General features: G+C 36.1%; 1 protein-coding gene across 1 annotated transcript; it reads right to left on the bottom strand.

Moving 5' to 3' along the window:
* Positions 1-242: 242 nt before the first annotated feature.
* Positions 243-14,827, bottom strand: LOC110379983 (glutamine synthetase 2 cytoplasmic). Its single transcript, XM_021339830.3, has 8 exons — positions 14,670-14,827; positions 5,879-5,933; positions 4,384-4,581; positions 3,306-3,467; positions 2,235-2,448; positions 1,872-2,129; positions 1,419-1,558; positions 243-1,334 (listed from the first exon to the last, which is right to left on the bottom strand). Exons 2-8 carry the CDS (start codon positions 5,904-5,906, stop codon positions 1,186-1,188), a joined length of 1,149 nt encoding a protein of 382 aa, XP_021195505.1. The 5' UTR covers positions 5,907-5,933; positions 14,670-14,827; the 3' UTR covers positions 243-1,185.
* Positions 14,828-18,696: the final 3,869 nt, after the last annotated feature.

Genomic DNA, 18,696 nt, shown 5'->3' with positions numbered 1-18,696 from the left:
AAGATAGCGTAGTAAATAAATAATTATTTAATTTTGATTGAATTGGATAAGGCCAGCTTTTCTTAGCACATATTTACCTACCCTGTGCCCTAGTTTACTTGTGGTTTTTGTTACCTATATGTGCAACATTATTGTTTTACAAAAAGGTACTCAGTTTGTATCTAGATAAGAGGTGAACTTAAAGTATATGTTGGTAGCCACTTTCAAGCGGCAATAAAAGCTACAAAATAAAAAACAAAGCATAATTAGTACAACAAAGTATCTTTATTTTTTTATAATATCTCGTATTTTATAACAACATTTTCTTATACACTTACATTTTGTTAATTCATACCAATTTCCGATGCATGCAAAACAATTTAAACATCTTATACATATAATAGCATAAATAATTTTACTCAGACAATAGTAATATAATATTTTGTGCTCTACACGAGTATACACGGTGTTCACGTTTATAGACATATTTCATAAGTGCTTGAACTTTAAAAGGCTCCTGCGGTTACCCATTACGTTATACTCTAATATGCAAATGTTATTTTGCACGGTCAACTACCGTTAGTAGCAATTTACTTCGGACAATCATCTAGTTTCTCTTGTGTTAGTACATAAAGTATGTCAAGCAATTCAAGTATTCTCATTCGGGTTATTTGTTGACTAAAACTAATTTGCAACTATGCATTAAATGAATTTGTTAAAAATAATGATATGTGGTTATTTGTATACAATTAAACTATTTAACATCAAAATAACAATTTTTAAATATCACATAATATTCGTAGAAATATTTACCTACTTATACAATATATTAATATCTTATATGGTCCTTTTAAACGCACTACCTCTATCACGTGTCGGTATTATTATCATTTTATTCAGTTATCTGTATAATTATTGTAAATTAATTACTCTATTCTATTGAATACCTATAGGCCATATATTATTCGATTTGTCGCTAGTGAATATATTGGGTAAATGTTCTATACAAAAGAAAGTAAGTTGGTGTTGCGTTTGTGGTATATGTATATCACTAAAATGGAAGAGGGTTTTTTATAATGCACATTTGGTGCAGGTACATACAGCTTGCGTTGGCAACCAGGCACGAACAAAATAGACGGATTATTGGTGATGCGGTCGCTAGCTGAGTGTGGGCTCGGGCCGGGCCTGGGGCGAGCGGCGCCGCTGTTATTCGTTCAGTATGCAGGTGCGCATCAGAGCGTCGATCACGGCGTACGGGTCGCAGTTCGACGCCGGTCGGCGGTCCTCCAGGTAGCCCTTCTTCTCCTCGGCCACCGTCCGCGGTATCCTGATGCTGCTGCCGCGGTTGGCAACCCCTGTACACAAACCAACAGTCAAAAACCAACTCAAATCGATCAGGTCTACAATAGTCTTCATATAATCAGGGTCAGTTAACTTACCGGCGCTGAAGTCATTAATACTGGCTGTTTCGTGAAGACCCGTCAGACGTCTCTCGTTGTCCTTTCCTCCGCGAGGGTCATACACCTTGATGTGTTTCATGTGAACTTTAGACAGCTTGTCAATCGCCTTCTCGATTTCACTGCAATTACCAAGAAAATATCGTAAGTCAATATGTGGGTACATTACTTACGACCCAGTTATCAAGTTCGTAATTAAATTGGAAAGTTGTGTCTGAGTTTTCAGTTTAACGAGTCATTAATCGATCGGTGAAGTGACCGACATAATTATAGCTCGTTATGTGGAATCACGGTAAGTTTCCAACAAAAAAATATGAGCCGGAACTTCGAAAACAGAAATACGAATAACTTAATGAATACTGTAAGCAATTTCACACACCATTTAAGGACAATACCGGTTTAAAAAGAAAGCCTTTAAAAGGTCGTGATACTTACATAATACCGTTGTCCTCACGCATCTTTTTGGTGGAGAAGTTGGTGTGCGCACCAGAACCGTTCCAGTCCTGAACTGGTTTCGGGTCGAAGCTGACGATGACTCCGTACTCCTCAGCGAGCCTGTTCAGGATGTAGCGGGCGACCCAGAGGTCGTCACCAGCCGATACACCCACGGAGGGGCCAACTTGGAACTCCCATTGAGAGGGCATGACCTCAGCGTTGGTGCCAGAAATAGGAACGCCAGCAAATAGACAACATCTGTAATTTTAAACGTACGTTCATGTTAATGCCTTGGCTACGACCCACAAGATTTTGCGAAGAATCAAATTCAAGGAGATTTTTTTCTGAAGTTGGTGTCTTTACCTGTAGTGAGCCTCGACAAGATCCCTGGCGAAAACTTTGTTGGCACCAACACCGCAGTAGTAAGGGCCCTGTGGTGGTGGGAAACCGCCTGGGGGCCATCCGAAGGGCCTCAGGTCAGAGTCCAGCAAGATGTACTCCTGTTCGATACCGAACCAGGGTTCATCATCCTTGCACTTCTCGTAAGCCTCTGAACACTTGATGCGGTGGTTGGTTCCTAGGCAACGAAAAAACTTTGTTAAAAATCTGTTTGAAATTGGAGTAATGATTAAAGAACACGTTTTGCAACGATGACGGAAACGTGATTGCTGAGAATAAACCGAGCGTAGTTTTCCTATGACTTCGATTAAACCTACACTTAATCTAGTAGGTATGCGCTCATAGTAATATTTCCAAATGACTGTCAACGATTGCAGGAAAGGGAAACTAGCGTATGTATATACGTGAAGATTGTTAATTTTCATTACTTTTGATACATTGGCACTTACCTATTCATGTACCTACCTAATTAAATCTAACGTTACCAAATCTATACTACATTTTGTATATAGGGTCGTGCCCTCGAATTTATATATTTGTATTCGTAATTTGGTTCGATTGTTAACCTGTGATGACTAATATGTGTTGTATGTAGATAAACGTAAATAGGCAGGTACCTACAGCCAGGAAGTACAAGAATACGTCCAAAAAGAAAACTGGGTAGGTACCGATTTTTTTCTTGCTTGAACTTTATCTTTATTAATTACTAGTTTCAGTAGTCTTTCTTTACACATTCAAGACATGAAGAAAATAATACTTTCAAGTAAATATTATCGTATCAACGCTTACTGGCAAAATTCATTACTACCCGATAGGATCACGCTAGGGAGAGTTAAGTCTATCAACCTATGTACTTATGTATATCTTGCGAAATTATGCGTCAGTCCATAGCAAAAGGTACCTTAAAGGCTTTGGCATTGTCTAATCAAACTTGTACAATTTATATTTCTAAAAGACTTAAGCGCCAAAATCCATAACGCACCTTTTCTCATGGCACATATGTATTATATTATAATTTACTAGAATATAACATACCTGTAGGTTCCATGTTGTACTTATAGGTGTCGCACATGACAAGGATGTGGTTGCCACGTCTGAACGGATCCCGGTAGATAGCACGGGGGTACAGGAAAGTATCCGAGTTGTGTCCATCAGACTGACCCGTAGAGCTGCCATCGAAGTTCCAGATGGGCAGATCTGAAAACAACATTTAATATTTAGACCACTATTGTTTACATCTATACTAATATTATAATCAGGAAATATTTTCTTGTTGGTGCCCTAAAGGCTCCGAAAATATTTTTCACAGTTGGGAAGCTACACCATCTTTGGGTGATATAGGCTCTATTATTTTATCTGAATACGGGAAGTCAGGTACCCGAGTGAAACCGCGGGAAACAGCTACTACAAAATAAATACAATTACAATAATGAGCCTCTATATCAAACGTGGACACTTAATTTACTGGTAACAACTTTCCAATGAACTAAGAGCACTGAATGAAATGTTACATTTCTACGACTGCTGTCCACAATATTGCTTTGAAACCTTTTAAGTTTTCATCAAAAAGTCCTTATTCGTGCTTGCATTGTCTCTGTAGACATTCATGAAAACCGTACATTATTTGATTGACGGTATTTTTGTGTTAAAGCGTATTTCGTTGAATGACAAACTTATTTAGTTAAAATGGTACAAACAAATTGAATGAATGATCCCTTTATTAAAATGAACGTAAAACATTGTTTTGTGAAACACGATCCTGTTTACAGTCGAGCTCGTCTCGTGAAGGTCGAACAATTTACTTAAACTGTGCTAATTAGCTTGTTAATGAGGATGTAATAAAACCATACTAGTTTCAACGCGCGATGTTAAAACTGCTCATGTTTTTAGCTCATGAATTAAAAAGCTGACCGAGTTTTTTAGTTCCGGGACACAAATACGTAGCTGAAAAATATTTAAGGGACGCTGCTACTTATAGTTACGGATATAAAGATTAAAGTTCGGTACAGTAGACCGCACATCAGTGGTAACTGTCATGCACCTTAACTCAATAGTAATAAGTACGATTTTCCTATAAAACTGTTACCACTGACCTGAAGTTGACTGTACATACCTTTGGGTACTTTAGGAATGAAGTTCAAGGTGCGGTCCTTGCATCTCAAGTGTTCGCCAGTTCCATCGATCCAGATGTATGTCGCCAGAATCTTGTCCGCGGGTATCGGAAGGTCATTGTACCTTCCCAACAGGGTCTTGGACAGGACCGCGTTAGGCGAGTTTGTGAGCACAGGCCCCGATAATATCTTCGGGTTATCTGTTGAACAATTAATGGGTTATTTTAGTATTCTCTGTGAAAGGTTTCTATGATGTTTACTGAATGAAGATAAAGTGGTATTTTCAAGTGTATTTTTCGGAGTGTGAAATTCTTTACTATTAGGAAACCATACACCATTTTTCTGAATTTTCACTTCATACGTTTTATAGAGCACCAATCATGCGGGTCCCAGTCAGTCATCATTTCCACAGTAGGTAAAATCGAGGCTAGATGTGGCCCTTCATTGTTAAATTAGATTAATATTGAGGAAAAATATACATTTAGTTGAAACAATAGCTGACTAGTCTATGATGAATGATGAGGTCGCGATTAATAAGGCCATATTACATTTCAATATTATATTGCAGTAATAAAATATAACTCGGTATCCTGTATTCTTTTGCATAAGTACATAAAACGTACACGGGTGTCATTTTATTATTACACTGTTTATGCAAATGGAAGCAACTGAAAGTATCTATATTAACATACCTATTTCTATGTGTGTACCTCTCTACTGTAAATTTTACCTTAAAAGTCGCAGATTTTCAGCCTTCTTTGAATAGAGTACTTTATTTAAGACAATAAGTTATCAAAAAAGAGAAGTATATTCCAGTGTGTTTCAATGCACTATAAATCGCATTCATATATTCTGAAGATAAGACAACGATATAGGCCGGAGGATGCCGACCACAGACAATGAGATAAGGCAGGGCATTATGATAAACCAAACGAATTATTACGGAAAGTTTTGAACAAGAGAATAATGTATAACCTAGTACGTAAACGGGTTATAAAAATACTGCAATACCACTTATATTTGCACCATAAAATCTATTTTACATGTTCAAGTGAATTTTGGCATACGGAATGCTCTATGATTTAGATAGACGAGCTCATAATTTTACGTATTTTCATAAAATTCAAAAGGCGTAGGAAACTGGACGGATATAATTTTACTGCAAATAGAAGCTTTGGCTTCAGCAGTCATTTATTTACACGACCCAATTAGTGTTCGAATTTCAAATGAACACAAGTCCCACGTGAATTGATGAAGGTACTTTGACTCGAGTGCATGTTATAAAATTTTCAGAGAGCCTGAAACTGTGGAAAGGTCAGGTGCCAGAAACTAAGTATGGTGATGTTTTATCGACCCGCGTAATTTTGTTTTTTACTTCTGTAGTTACTAAAGTGGTTTCGGCAATAAAAAATATAATCCGCAAACAAGTTTTTCTTCTATTCAAAATATTTAAAAAAATATTGAGTACCAATGTTTGAGAGTTTGTCAATAGCTTACCTTCTATTTTTGCGTGTGTATCAGCCATCTTCACGCCTTATAAAAACGTACAAATCTGTAACAAAAAAAAAGATACGTTTAGTTGTTGTCAACAGAAAGATTCGAATATCGCATATAGGTATACTAAACATTTATTAAAATGACAGATAATATATATCCTTATGTTTATAGAGGAAATATATCTACGTAAACATGTGACAATCGCTAGCGGTAACAATCACGATATAATATAGTGAAAATAGTAGGTAATAAACAGGAAAAAAAAATGTTGTTTGTAAAGGCTCCGAAACTACTGAACCGATTTGAAAAATTCTTTCACTGTTAGAAAGCTATACTCTTCTCGAGTAACATAGGCTATATTTTATCCCACCACGGTCAGTAGTTCCCATGGGACGCTGGTGAAACCGCGGGAAATCGACTACTATGTATGTTTATAAACAATCATGTCACATATTATGTAGTCAAATCGTTTTTGTTTTTCGCCAACAAGTTTGAATATTTAACATAACTAATATATATTTTCCTTGACATTCTGAGAGAGAATATATTAAAAATGCCTATGTCATCGTTTATTTAAAAAAAACGTTTCTCGTGTCACACATTTATGTAGCTTTGTTGTTTATATCGATATTTATTGCTTAATAAATCTAGAGAACCCTAATTTACGTATAGCCCATTTTCAGCGCAGATAATGTAGCTTCCTAACAGGGTAAAAATTATTCAAATTGGTTCTGTAGTTCCGGAGCGTATGCGATTCAAACACAATAAAATCTTTCCTCTTTATATATTAGTATCGATATAGTTAGTGTTATATTAACAGACTAATATTCTTAAAATGTCATTAGTTTCTCTGTTACTAGGCGTCAATAAAATAACTAAGCGCTTATGTGTAACGATGGTAATTTCACGAGATCGATTGGAGCGTTGCCCAAATAGTGGCGAGCGCGTTTGCGTACAACTCGTCACACGCAATAGGCAACGTACGCCTAGTGATCGAAGAGGTATATTTGACCTTCATCTCTAAAGTATTCGATATTTGACGAGTATATTAGATTTTTTAATAATTAATTTTGGAATTACGAGGCTTTATTTTAAAATGCAATCTTTTTGTTACATTTTATACTTAATCAGAAAAAAAACGGAAATGAAATAATTAATCAAGTCGATTTTCAGCAACAATGCAGTGTTATATTGTTGCTATTTTTGGTACATTAATTCTCGGTAAAGTTTCATGAAATATATTACAAATAGGTAGTTAACGTCGGAAGCACAGGCATACCGCGTGATTAGTACGTGCGTGTAAGTAATAAACTAGGCATGAGTTCCCGCAAACGATGGCTTTTGCCAAATGTTTCAGATGCGGGGAAAATTCCCGCCTGCTCGGAAAGTTTCCTACCACCTGCGGGCTTCTTGCTATCGAAGCTATTGCTATGAATATTTACACGATGCTTCATTACAAACAAACAAGATTCGTGGTAAAATACAACAAACAATGATGTTTATTTTCGAAAATAAAGCTTTACGAAGAATCCCGAGGATTCATTTCTCTGTTATTACTAGTCTTATTTTGATAAAAATATAGCCTATTGTTGCATTAGAAGTTAATTGAGTAAGAAGCAATGCGATCGATAAACAGTAAGAGCCATTAACATAAAACTGTTTGCTATTCAGCGCGAGCTGTATGTACACCACATTATATCGAGTGTTTGCCTAACATGGTTATTACTTTACACACCGTTTGACCCTGAAAACGTTAGAAGGCTAACGCACTAATTTTCCAATATCCACATAAAAAATATCGCAGTGAAAATTGTCTAAGTAAATTATATATCTTGCGCTAATTTTTTGAAGCCACGCTATGTGCACGACTCTCAAACATTATTCAAGATAAAAACCATTTTCTTCTAGTTATTACTAGTAGGTGACAGCCCAAGATGTCATTGACTAAGTGTTAATGGAATTCAATTTATACATGATCCTGTTACCGTATTAGTACACATTTAGTAATGTCCTGTGAAAACTACTTCTAAATACAAATACAATCGAACTGTGAAAACAACAATATTTGACAGCAGAGCAAACAGGAACAGGAACAAACATCTCTAATGAAACAATTAATAATTATATAAGTAAATAAGTAGGTGTCACACTGACAGTAATGGCGCGATAGTAATTCAATAGCATTAGTTACATGCCAACTATAGATAATAATAGAAATACGGCATATGTATATGTTATGATCTCCCTCGTGTATCGTGAATGAATGATCTACATATATATTTTGGTTTGATTATGGTTGCTACGACAAAATTTTCAAGTCTATGGACAATGCAGACGTCAGTATGGAAGTGCATGCGGATAGTATCAAATTCGAAGCGTGCCACAACACTATTTATAAAACACTCATTGTGATTCTTGTTTTCAGTGTAATTACAAATACATCGATGTTTTCGTATGTACTGTTCCGTTATCAAGTGTTGACATATTACATGTCACTGGTATATCTATGTGGGTTAATGTAATGGCTCATTTGTATTATGCCGATGCGATGATAACTAAAGTGACGCAATTTTTCTTTGTGAGAACGAATACGTTGTTGACAGGGGGAGGTACAGTGCTACACATATGTTATTTGTATTTAATATGCTGGCCATGGCTGGTTCACAATGGCTCACGAGCTGGAGCGTGACATCTGACTGATTAGTGGAACTTCATTAGTATTGTTCTTCTCTCGTGAAGCCTACGCGCTAGTCACGTTGGCTATCTATGTGATGTTCATGCGTAAGCAGCTGTACTGATGGGATCACAAAGGCTTTATGCGTCGAACTTGAACACCTACTGAGTTACTCATTGTTTGTTGTGCAGCTGTGTTTTGTTTAGTATTACACTCAGTTTCAAGTTCTTGGCCTTATTATTAAAAAGAGGGCGATGACTGTTTCACGCAGCGTACTCGGTTTAGTGCGTGGTCGGCCGCTGAGCGCCGAGTGCTGAACTCATGCCCGGAGCTAGTCGGGACGGGTGGCTGCGTCTTTACTATTTAGATCGCGTTTATATTTGTTTTATGGGCGGAAAAAAACATATAATGCGTGAATGAACCAGCGCCATTACAAGGCAAGAACGTCGGCGCTTGTTTCCGTCCATTATTTCCGACTTACTTCCACTTCCTTGCACATCAGTATCGTCTACGTAGACCGTCTTTATTGTGCTTCTGCTCCTATTGTTATTACGTAGCTCATTGTATAATTATTTACGCGAATTATTTTAAGCTTCTATTTTACAGATGAATTGAAAGTACAATTTATATTATTTTATCAATACAAATATTTTTAACTATGTAACATTCATGACGAATGACAATGTCGTTGCTAACAAAGAAAGTACAGTGCATTTATTTATAGTTGGGTGATAAAATTTCACTTGTAAAGCAAGAATTATTCGGTCATTGATGTCTAAGCAGTTCAAATACCTTTGTGTGCAGTTTTCAAGAACGTGATGATGCACTTTGCCAAGCATTCAAATACGGATGATTCTCCAGATTTATTAATATAATCTCGAGGGCAACACAGCTTGAGGAAACTGTATAATTAGAGAATTCAAGGTTCACTTCAATAAGGAGAATTTTTACTTAAAATGAATGCACGAGGAAATAATATTAAAAAATCTGCAACAAAGTAATTTTGTGTAATCTTTACTTTTATATTAGTTACAAAGGATTTTTTTTTTGTATTTGTTGTTTCCACTGTAAAAGTTCTGGAAGTACTGAATCAATTTGAAAAAATCTTTCACATTTCGAAAGCTCATTATACCCGGGTGATATTTCATTATTATTATATGAAACTCATATTATACATATTAAAATCTCGCTTATAAAGTAAACGTTTTAACTATGCCATTATCGTATGATTAAATAGGTCACCGTATGACACATACCCGAACAAATGGTTTCGTCATTAAGAAAACTGGAACTATTAAGTGTTTTTGCGAGACTCCTCACGATCTTGACCTGAAGATATTAAGTAGACGAACCTCACAACATGCTTCGATGCTTTATTGTGTAATCAATTTGTTATACCGTATATGTATATGGACATATTGATGTTTTAAATTGGTAATAAATTATAAGTTTTCCTAGCATTCTTACTAATAATCTATCCATCTGATTGGATATGCTTACTAGAAATAGAATTTTGACATAAATGAATGTCAAATTCCTATGTCTATTTTATAGAGCAAATCAACACATAAATAGATGATCGAAATTCACCGTTTGTGTTTATTGGCAATGACACGTATTGTATTAATTTGAAAAACTAGATCTAGTTAACTGTGTTAATAGCACTTGTAATTATCAATAAATTTGGGATAAAATGGAACAGAAAAATTGGTTAGAAGACGAGTTGCTAGAACGATTTTTGATACCTATATTTAATCAAGAACCATGATTTTAAATGGGGTTGTAAGATTTCATACAATTTCAAGGTAAAATGACTAAATCAGCTCAGAAACACTTTTCGTTTTTATTTTTTCCGATTATTGTATTTTCTTAAGAATGGAACTAATTTCTAGAAAAATCAACAAATGAACAAAATATTAAGTTTAAATTAATACCGTAACAAAGAGCTGCTTTTGTACTAGAACAAAACAGTTTTAGTATCGCAGAAGATGATGTAATTCCCGCTATTTCAGATTTATCAGAACCGAGCGATTGCATTGGCCCTTGGGCTAGTTTACTCAATAAAAATAACTGAAGATTTACAAACGTCTGTTATCCTAACAAACAGTAAATCATAAAGATTTTATATCATTCTATTATGGGTTTGTTCCAAGTAATACAAAACTATATACGATGTTCTCATGTATCTACATTAATTTACTGAGTAACGACATATCGATAGATTGTAACTACAGCACTACCCTACATAGGTACAATACAAGCTCGGATTCCACTTGATTGGATATCTGATGAGATCGATAAGCCATAGCATAAGCGTACCATTATTGTCACAAACAACATCGACAACACATAGTTTGGTAACGTAAATGGCCTGATTATTTGTATCAAAGGCTAAGATTAGTGACGATTTACGCAATAACGTACACAGTTGTATTTAGGTCAAGGGGGCAACGGGTCGGCTCACTGATAACGGTCAAAACATTGTTAGAACACCCTCGCTTAATGAACGATAAGAGAAACTTCGCCGAGGATTTTAGATCGCACGCGTAGACCGGTTTCTTATACGTAGATAATCTGTTTAAAACACAGTTCTTTTGTTCGGAGATTATAAAAGATTTTTTTGGACGCGAACATAATTTATTTGTTAATCAATATTGAAATTGTAAAGCCGAGGTTACGGTGGACGAATGCCGCGTTTACGGAAGTCTACCGGGGGTATTAAGTAGCTGGTCGGTAATTATGCGATTTAAATGGCTAGTGTTGTGCCACCATATACAAGAAACCTGTACGTGGAATCGTAATTAGGTCACACTGTTGTGTGTTTATCTTGTTTTGAATTGTTCAGGTAAAAGTTACTCGAGCTAAGGCTTATGCTCATTATTTTCATTTTTAATTAATACTTAAGCGCCTAAGAGTGTGCTTCATTCAAAGAACCTTAATTTCTCCATTGTTAAATCGAAATGACATCTCATTAGCATTAACTAATCGATCGTTAATTAATAAATGTAATAGTAATATCGGTAATTATAAGTAATTAACAAACAGGGGGAAGCCCACCGTGGGAGCAGACATTTCAAATAATGACATGAGTTCAGTTCAAGACTATCTGAATAAATACTCGTTAAGACAACTAAGTACCTACTGATTGTGCCGTAATCGGTGTCAGTAGGTATTTTCCATAGAATCATAGAATACTACGTAGCTATTTGAATATTTTATTGCGCACTTTCTGAGGCGGCAAAATTCTTGAAAAAAGATCAGCATTTCATATATCACCACATTACCATTCTATGAACTTTAACAACATAAAAAAACGTAAATAGTCTAGCTATTCTTCAGTTTTAGCATGATTAATTAACCATTTTAAAGTAATAAGAGCAAGGAATGAATGCGTTATCTAAATTACTATTTTCCAATTAAGAATTTGCATTTTACTCCATTAATTGAACTGCATTTTAATATGCAATAGTAACAATTTATACGAGTGTTTACTAACTTCGTAACGCGAAAGTACGTACGATAATTCAATGTTCAATTTCTGAACGTCAATTTGATACGAAGGAAAGGCTTAGCCGACTGTTTGAGTGCATTGATAAGCATGATAATGTCTAAGTAGGTACTGTAAATACTCATAGCAAGAAAGTAACTTGTGATTTCTACACAATTTTATTGACCTATATTTTAAACTACAGTCAAATACTTTCGCATTAAAACTACATTCATATTAGATCGAAAATTTTAGTGTGTGTTATATACTTTATATGTATTTTTCTTGTGCATATTATAAATAATAGTATGCATATAAAATCATACTTGTTTGAATCCCACACAAAAGTTTTAACGTTAGTTTTATAAAGGGTATTTCTTACGATACCATGCATGGCATTTCTGTGAAAGCCCTTGACACACTTTGCTTCACTGTGAAGGGCCCACCGGTTGTACCTATAGGTACCTACATACAATTTAGTAACGCAGAAAAGGTTCCGAGTTAAAGCCCAATCAATGAAAAATAAATGACGAATATAATTCAGTTAATATTCAATTTTCAAATAGTAAAAGAGTTTTGTACCAGCATCTGGCTCCGCTTTAAATACACGCAGTAACGATTGAAGGTTTTGGGTTCCAAAAATAATTTGGTTTATTTACGCGTCGACCGTACGATTTAGAACGCAGTGATTCATTATTTTCTTTGTTTTTATTGTATGGGAGTTCCCTGAAGTCGGCGTACGGTCGTGCGATAGCGTACCCGTGACTCGGTAGAATGTGACTGACCTCTCGCCCGAGCTGAACACACTGAAACACGCAGCGAGCCACATCCGGCACATGTGGATTTTTTTCTCTCATTTTATTACTTTCCCAAATTCGTAAATTCAAGTGTGCTCACTGAAACTGTGCTGGCTTAGAGAGAAGCTTTGTGGCATTCAGTGTGGGCTTTGCGACGCGCTAACGAAACGAAAAAAAGGTTCAATAGAGACCTTTTTGATAGATGGCTTTCCCGGATTTCGTGTTTGATGAAAAGCTTTCAGTTTTAGTTTCAGATATTACCAGCAGCAGCACTTTTGGGGGCGCCGGTAATTGAGGGTTTTGATGGAATTTGTCTGACAGAATATTTTGCTACGAACGTTTCTTTTAGTTAAATCGGCCTTTTATCACAATTAGTTTTACTACTACTATGCTTTTACTATAGCTAACAAAGCACAAATTACCAAAGCGAAATTCTGTTCGTTTTATAAAATTTTAATGACGTTAAATTATCGAGCTATTGCATTTTGTAAGTTAACGATCATTGCATAAGCACGTGATGAACGCTCAACATTTTTTAACCGACCGAAAAATAGCTGGTAATGTTTCAACACATGCCAATAACGATAAGAATCTAATTTTAATTTAACACACAACATCGCGGCTTTGACGAAGCAAGCACAACTTTAGTGCCAACATTACTTGAATACACTTGATAATTATTTTTGTGTGATGTCTGTAGCTAAGCATTTAATCTAATGCGCTTATCTTTCAAATTCTTAGATAACTCCAAAAATATAAAGTTCACTTTTGTCGCGATACGAAGACTTTCACCGGCCCGAATTTATTGATCCTTACCGTAATAATTCAGCCCTACACCTACCATCAATTATTTATCCGCCACTTAAGTGTTATCAAGTGAAACACTGCATAAGTTTATTTTTAACTCGGTAAACATGGAAAAACACTAATAAAAATATTGTTATTTCCAAGCGAACGACTTACGTGTGATCGCGTTTATAAAAGTCCGCAGCTGTAAGTTGGTGCGCAAAACAGAAACTATGGGGTTGTTTATGAAACATAATTATTTACATAGAAACGTGTAATTATACATGCTAATCTAACCGTTGTTATTCTGTGTCAAGCTAAGAGCTATAGGTACTCCATACTGAGACGTTTGCTAACTCATTGTTTACATCGATATTCATTAAATTAACATAAATACGATATAAGTTTTATTACGCTTTAATGTCAATTCAATTAAATAGACAACATTACTTTAACATGTTACTTACAGCTCGTTTTAAATGCCCGTCTGCTCTGTTTCGTTTTAAAACAACTTGTGACTTAAAAACTCCCGAGTTTTTTATTTAATTCATTATCATAAACTTTTAACAAGTTAACGATTTTTTTTCTCTGACAGCGATCCAGTATTTCCACATAGCTAACCCTACCAAGGAAGTTTCTTACAACACTTTTTAAGTCTAAAACTTATGTCTTAATTTTAATAATTATATAGCAAACAATATTTAGGTTTATAAACTAGTTGGAGAATCAAATCGTGGACACATAAAAATTTTGAGATAGTTCGTCTGAGCTAGTTTTGTTTTGAATAATTTCGCCATACAAAGTTCGCAAAGCAGGTAGACCGCGAGCGCATTTGGTGTCAACTACAAATATTTTGGTCGGAGCTGATGCAATTCGCATTGCAGCCGGTGGTGGTGGTCGGCGCGTGCACGTGCTGCCAGCCGCCGGGGAGTTTCCACACCCGGCACGAGCACCACGATCAATTGTTTACCACGTCCAACTCACTCCGATATATTCAAAAAAATATTCCGAAGCCTTTCTCATCGATAAATAATTTATTTACAATACCTTAATGCGAATCCCCCGACGCGAACGCTGTGTAACGCGCGCAAACGAGCGTAGTGTTGTTCGAGTGCGATGTATCGGTACGCTCAACTGATTCGATCGCTACGCTTAGCGATCTAAGGATTGACTGGTGTTCGGGCGAAGCGCTGGTGAATATATGCGCGCGCATCTCCCCGCGCCTGCGCCGTGGTGGGAGCACGCCGCAGCGTACGAAATGAGTACGTTGATCAAGCCAAATTAGATCTTATCGTGGATACGATTGAATTCAAAGTGGAACGTGGGCTTCATGCCCATACATTGTTTGTACTGCATGTCAAACTGTCACCAATTCATTCACTTACTGGCTATTCCATGAGGGAGCGTCGACAAATGCGTAGTATTCCCACCCATAGTTAGGTCTTCCCGCTCAAGGTACATTAATTTGAATTGGGTCGTTATGCACAGGTAACAGCGGAGTTTCAAACTTTGTTTTATCGAATCTTTCTCGACTTCAGTGCATTATTTGTGATTGAGACTTCAGACTAATCCGTCTAGGTACTATCTAGAATGTAGTTATTTGGATAACATGCGATATTAGAGCAATTATCGAAAGTTATTTGGATGGTTAGATAACTTTGATTATCATTCTCAAAGTGTTCACCTGGATAATTATAAAGTACACACCTGTGTATGAATTCTAGACTAGACATTCGGCATATTAAAGTACTTTAAGAAGAACAAAGCACAGACAGATATAGAGGAATGCTCAGTGCTGCTAATCCGGTAATAAAAAGACTTTACTAATCGTTTGGCAAAGAGATTGTTAGCAAAATTTTGCTCAGCTGTAACTAGGCTGTAAAGTACACAAACACAATAACGTTAGGTAGTAGGTACAGTACATTAAACTGTGTGTAGCTTTGAGCAAATGATATGTACATACTTGAGCGTGTGTGTTCTGAAGTGCTGTCCACCACAGTAACGACACATTTTAATGATGCCCTTTTCAGTACACAAACGACGGCAACATTCAGTTCAGAATATTCTGGAAACTGGTAGTTTTCCGTAATAAAGGAGTTAAAAGGAATGTTGGCTTTAAACTGCTTTTTATACCTTATCGGAGTGCTTCACTCAAATAATGACCTTAGCCATGAGACATTGCGGGTGCCTTTTATGAAATGTGGTACCTACTTAAGTATTTTGTATCGTCTGATTTTCAAGCATTTTGGCACTTAATCTTAGATACTAGTAGAAAGGTACCATAACTTGACCAGGCAAAACTCGATCACTCAATGTACTGCCCAGTAAGACTCCGATCAAAGTTGAGACTTTTTGGGTCCTTAAAATATTTTACAAATGAAAATAGGAAAATCGAATGATAACATTATGTATGTAGTACCTACCTTCATACGTTGTCACAGTGGAACGGAAGAATCGATTAAGATGAAATGAGATGTGTATGTCGATCGATAGGTGAGATCCTGAGAATTATTGTATCTACACGTTATGGAGCAAAGAAATTCCCTCGTAATTGGGGCACAGGATAGTAACTGTAGAAGCTTGCCAAAACTCATGTAATAACTTTTTACTTTAAAATTATCATATCAGCATTCACTTAAAAGCAAAACCAACTGAAACAGCCTACTAGGTTTAAACGATTCAGACTAGCAAAACTTAGATACTGATTCTGAAATGCAAACTACAGCAAATGTGGGCCCAAAATCTTTATACCGTTTCAACTAAGAAAAAAGGTTAGGTTTGAAAGTTGGCAGTCGACTGAGAAAAAGTGGTCGTGGTAGTTTCAGCAGAAAGACGTCCACTGCTGGACAAATGCCTCCCCCAAATTTCTCTACTTTGCTCTTTCTCCGACCCGCATCCATTTCTTTCCGGCCTTGGCAAGGTCGCCCGTCAATCTATTAAAAACCACTAGTGTAGAATAGAGCTTATTACTCAATTTTAATTTGATATGTTATGCCACACCTAGAGTGACATCTAATAACGTTTTATCTCATTCAACCGAGCGATCACAGTTTATTCATAGACAACAGCTAATGTCATTATAGTCACGTACCTAGTAGCACAGTACGTTTAATATCATCCCTTTGTGTATTATTTATCTTCTGAACTATGGGAGTTTATTTAACTGCTTTAACAATGTGTCAATTTTGTTTTTTTTTGGTTTAATTTTTTTTATCCATATTCTCCTATCATCGCTCAGGTTAAATATTTTTTTGCACTCTTTCTACCCATATCGCCTTTTACAAAACCTATCATCATCATTTCATCCATCGTTTCTTTAGTCGTCCTGGGTCATGCTCAAAATCTTTCTCCGATCGTCATTTGTCTGCAGCCTATCACATAGCAAAATTAATAATAGGGGTTAAAGTATGAAATTGCCGATTTGTACTGAAAACCTAAATTGTATTTTTTTTTAATTTTTAACAAACTTATTTAATCAAAATAGTTGCCATTATTATCTATACATTGCGGTCATCTAATAAGAAGGTCATTTATGCCTTTACGATAGAACTCTGAGGATCTAGACTGCACAAACAGTGTGAAAGAATTTTGTTCTGCCTCCTGGGAAGAAACTTCTTGTGACGTAGATAATTGTCCAAATCACAAAAAAAATGGTCGTCCGTTAGAGCAAGGTCTGGCGAATATGGAGGAAGACGAATAGTTTCCAACTGCAGTTCCTGAAGAGTTAAAACGGTTTATTTTGCTGTATGAGGCCTCGCGTTGTCATGGAGCAATAGCGGTGAAGGTCGATTCATGAGTCGTGGCTGTTTTACTGCTAATTTTTCAACATTATTCGGTGTTCGGCTGGGTATCTGGGTAGTTTGACTAGGATCGGCGTTCACCGTCTCTCTTAATTTCTCGTTAATCACCTGTCAGGCGGTCTTTCTCATGGCTCGTTCTTCAAGTCGAAGTTTCCACCACGAAAGCGTTTAATCCAAAATCGCACGGCGCGTTCTTTAGCAGACACCTCTTCAAATGCAGCATTGATATTGCGGGCTGTTTCTGCCGTTCAATCCCGCGTCGGAACTCATATTCAAAAATTACTCAAATTTTCGCAGTATCCATCTTTCTTGTTTAAGTTGAATAACAAAAACAATTGAACATCGATAATCAAATGTTTCACATTTTTTAAAAGAAGAACATCACAGAAACCACGTGAAAAAAGTTCCATTCGAAAACCTCAAACCATGAAGACTCTATGGCAATTCAAAAACCTACTAGAATAAAACGGCAATTTCATACTTTAACCCCTAATAATTAAACATTTAAAGGTCACTTTCGGGCACAAAGTGAAACACATCAAACGACCGATAAAACGTTATGAATCCCAGTGGGATGGCCTAAATTTCAGACAAAGAGAATCACCACGCTATAGTTCATTGCTAAGCCTTTGTTTCAAGTATTTGTACCTAAGTTTAATCTGTAGGTCATACAAGTAACAAAATACGATTATTTTAAGAGTTTTATTATTTTCTTTCGGTTTTCATTTCAGCAATGTTTTGCCTTATTAATAGGGTATTTCGATGAAAATCAGTGATAGATTTTAATAAATTCTAGATGACCACATCAGCTTAAAAATATTTACCTACAGAAGTGTTCATGCGAAAGTAAGTGTCTCACACAAGCTTTCAGGCCAAAAGTAATGAACTAATACAAGGTTCGCAAATACTTTGGAGCCTGAAAAACGACATAAAGCTACTTTTTAGCTGATAAAGTCGTTCCCTCAGATCGCAATTAGAACAGCAGGGAATAGATACTTTTCAATATTCGACCATTTCTCAAAACACTAAGGTATATTTATTTGTCCATTTGCCTTGTAAAAATGGGCTTTTACAGCTAAAGGAAATTATGCTGCATTTCATAAATTAAACACTATGGTATTGCGTTTTACCGATCTTTATGCCCTCTGTTGACAATGCAGTGGTCTATAATTTTAACATTTCCGTATTTAATGGACATCACTCACGCACGCTGTTTATGATAAATAATTGACTCAACACAACATCGAATCAATTTATTAGGAGTTTACGTTTGG

The sequence above is a fragment of the Helicoverpa armigera genome, chromosome 1 (assembly GCF_030705265.1).
Source record: "Helicoverpa armigera isolate CAAS_96S chromosome 1, ASM3070526v1, whole genome shotgun sequence".
NCBI lineage: Eukaryota > Metazoa > Arthropoda > Insecta > Lepidoptera > Noctuidae > Helicoverpa > Helicoverpa armigera.
This window is presented reverse-complemented; position numbering and strand designations above follow the sequence as displayed.

Coding starts and splice junctions, on each gene's coding strand:
- LOC110379983 (XM_021339830.3), bottom strand. CDS start 5,906: ATGGCTGATACACACGCAAAAATAGAAG. Junction 3,468..4,383: donor CATTCCTAAAGTACCCAAAG/GTATGTACAGTC, acceptor TGTTGTTTTCAG/ATCTGCCCATCTGGAACTTC. Junction 1,335..1,418: donor TATTAATGACTTCAGCGCCG/GTAAGTTAACTG, acceptor GTTTGTGTACAG/GGGTTGCCAACCGCGGCAGC.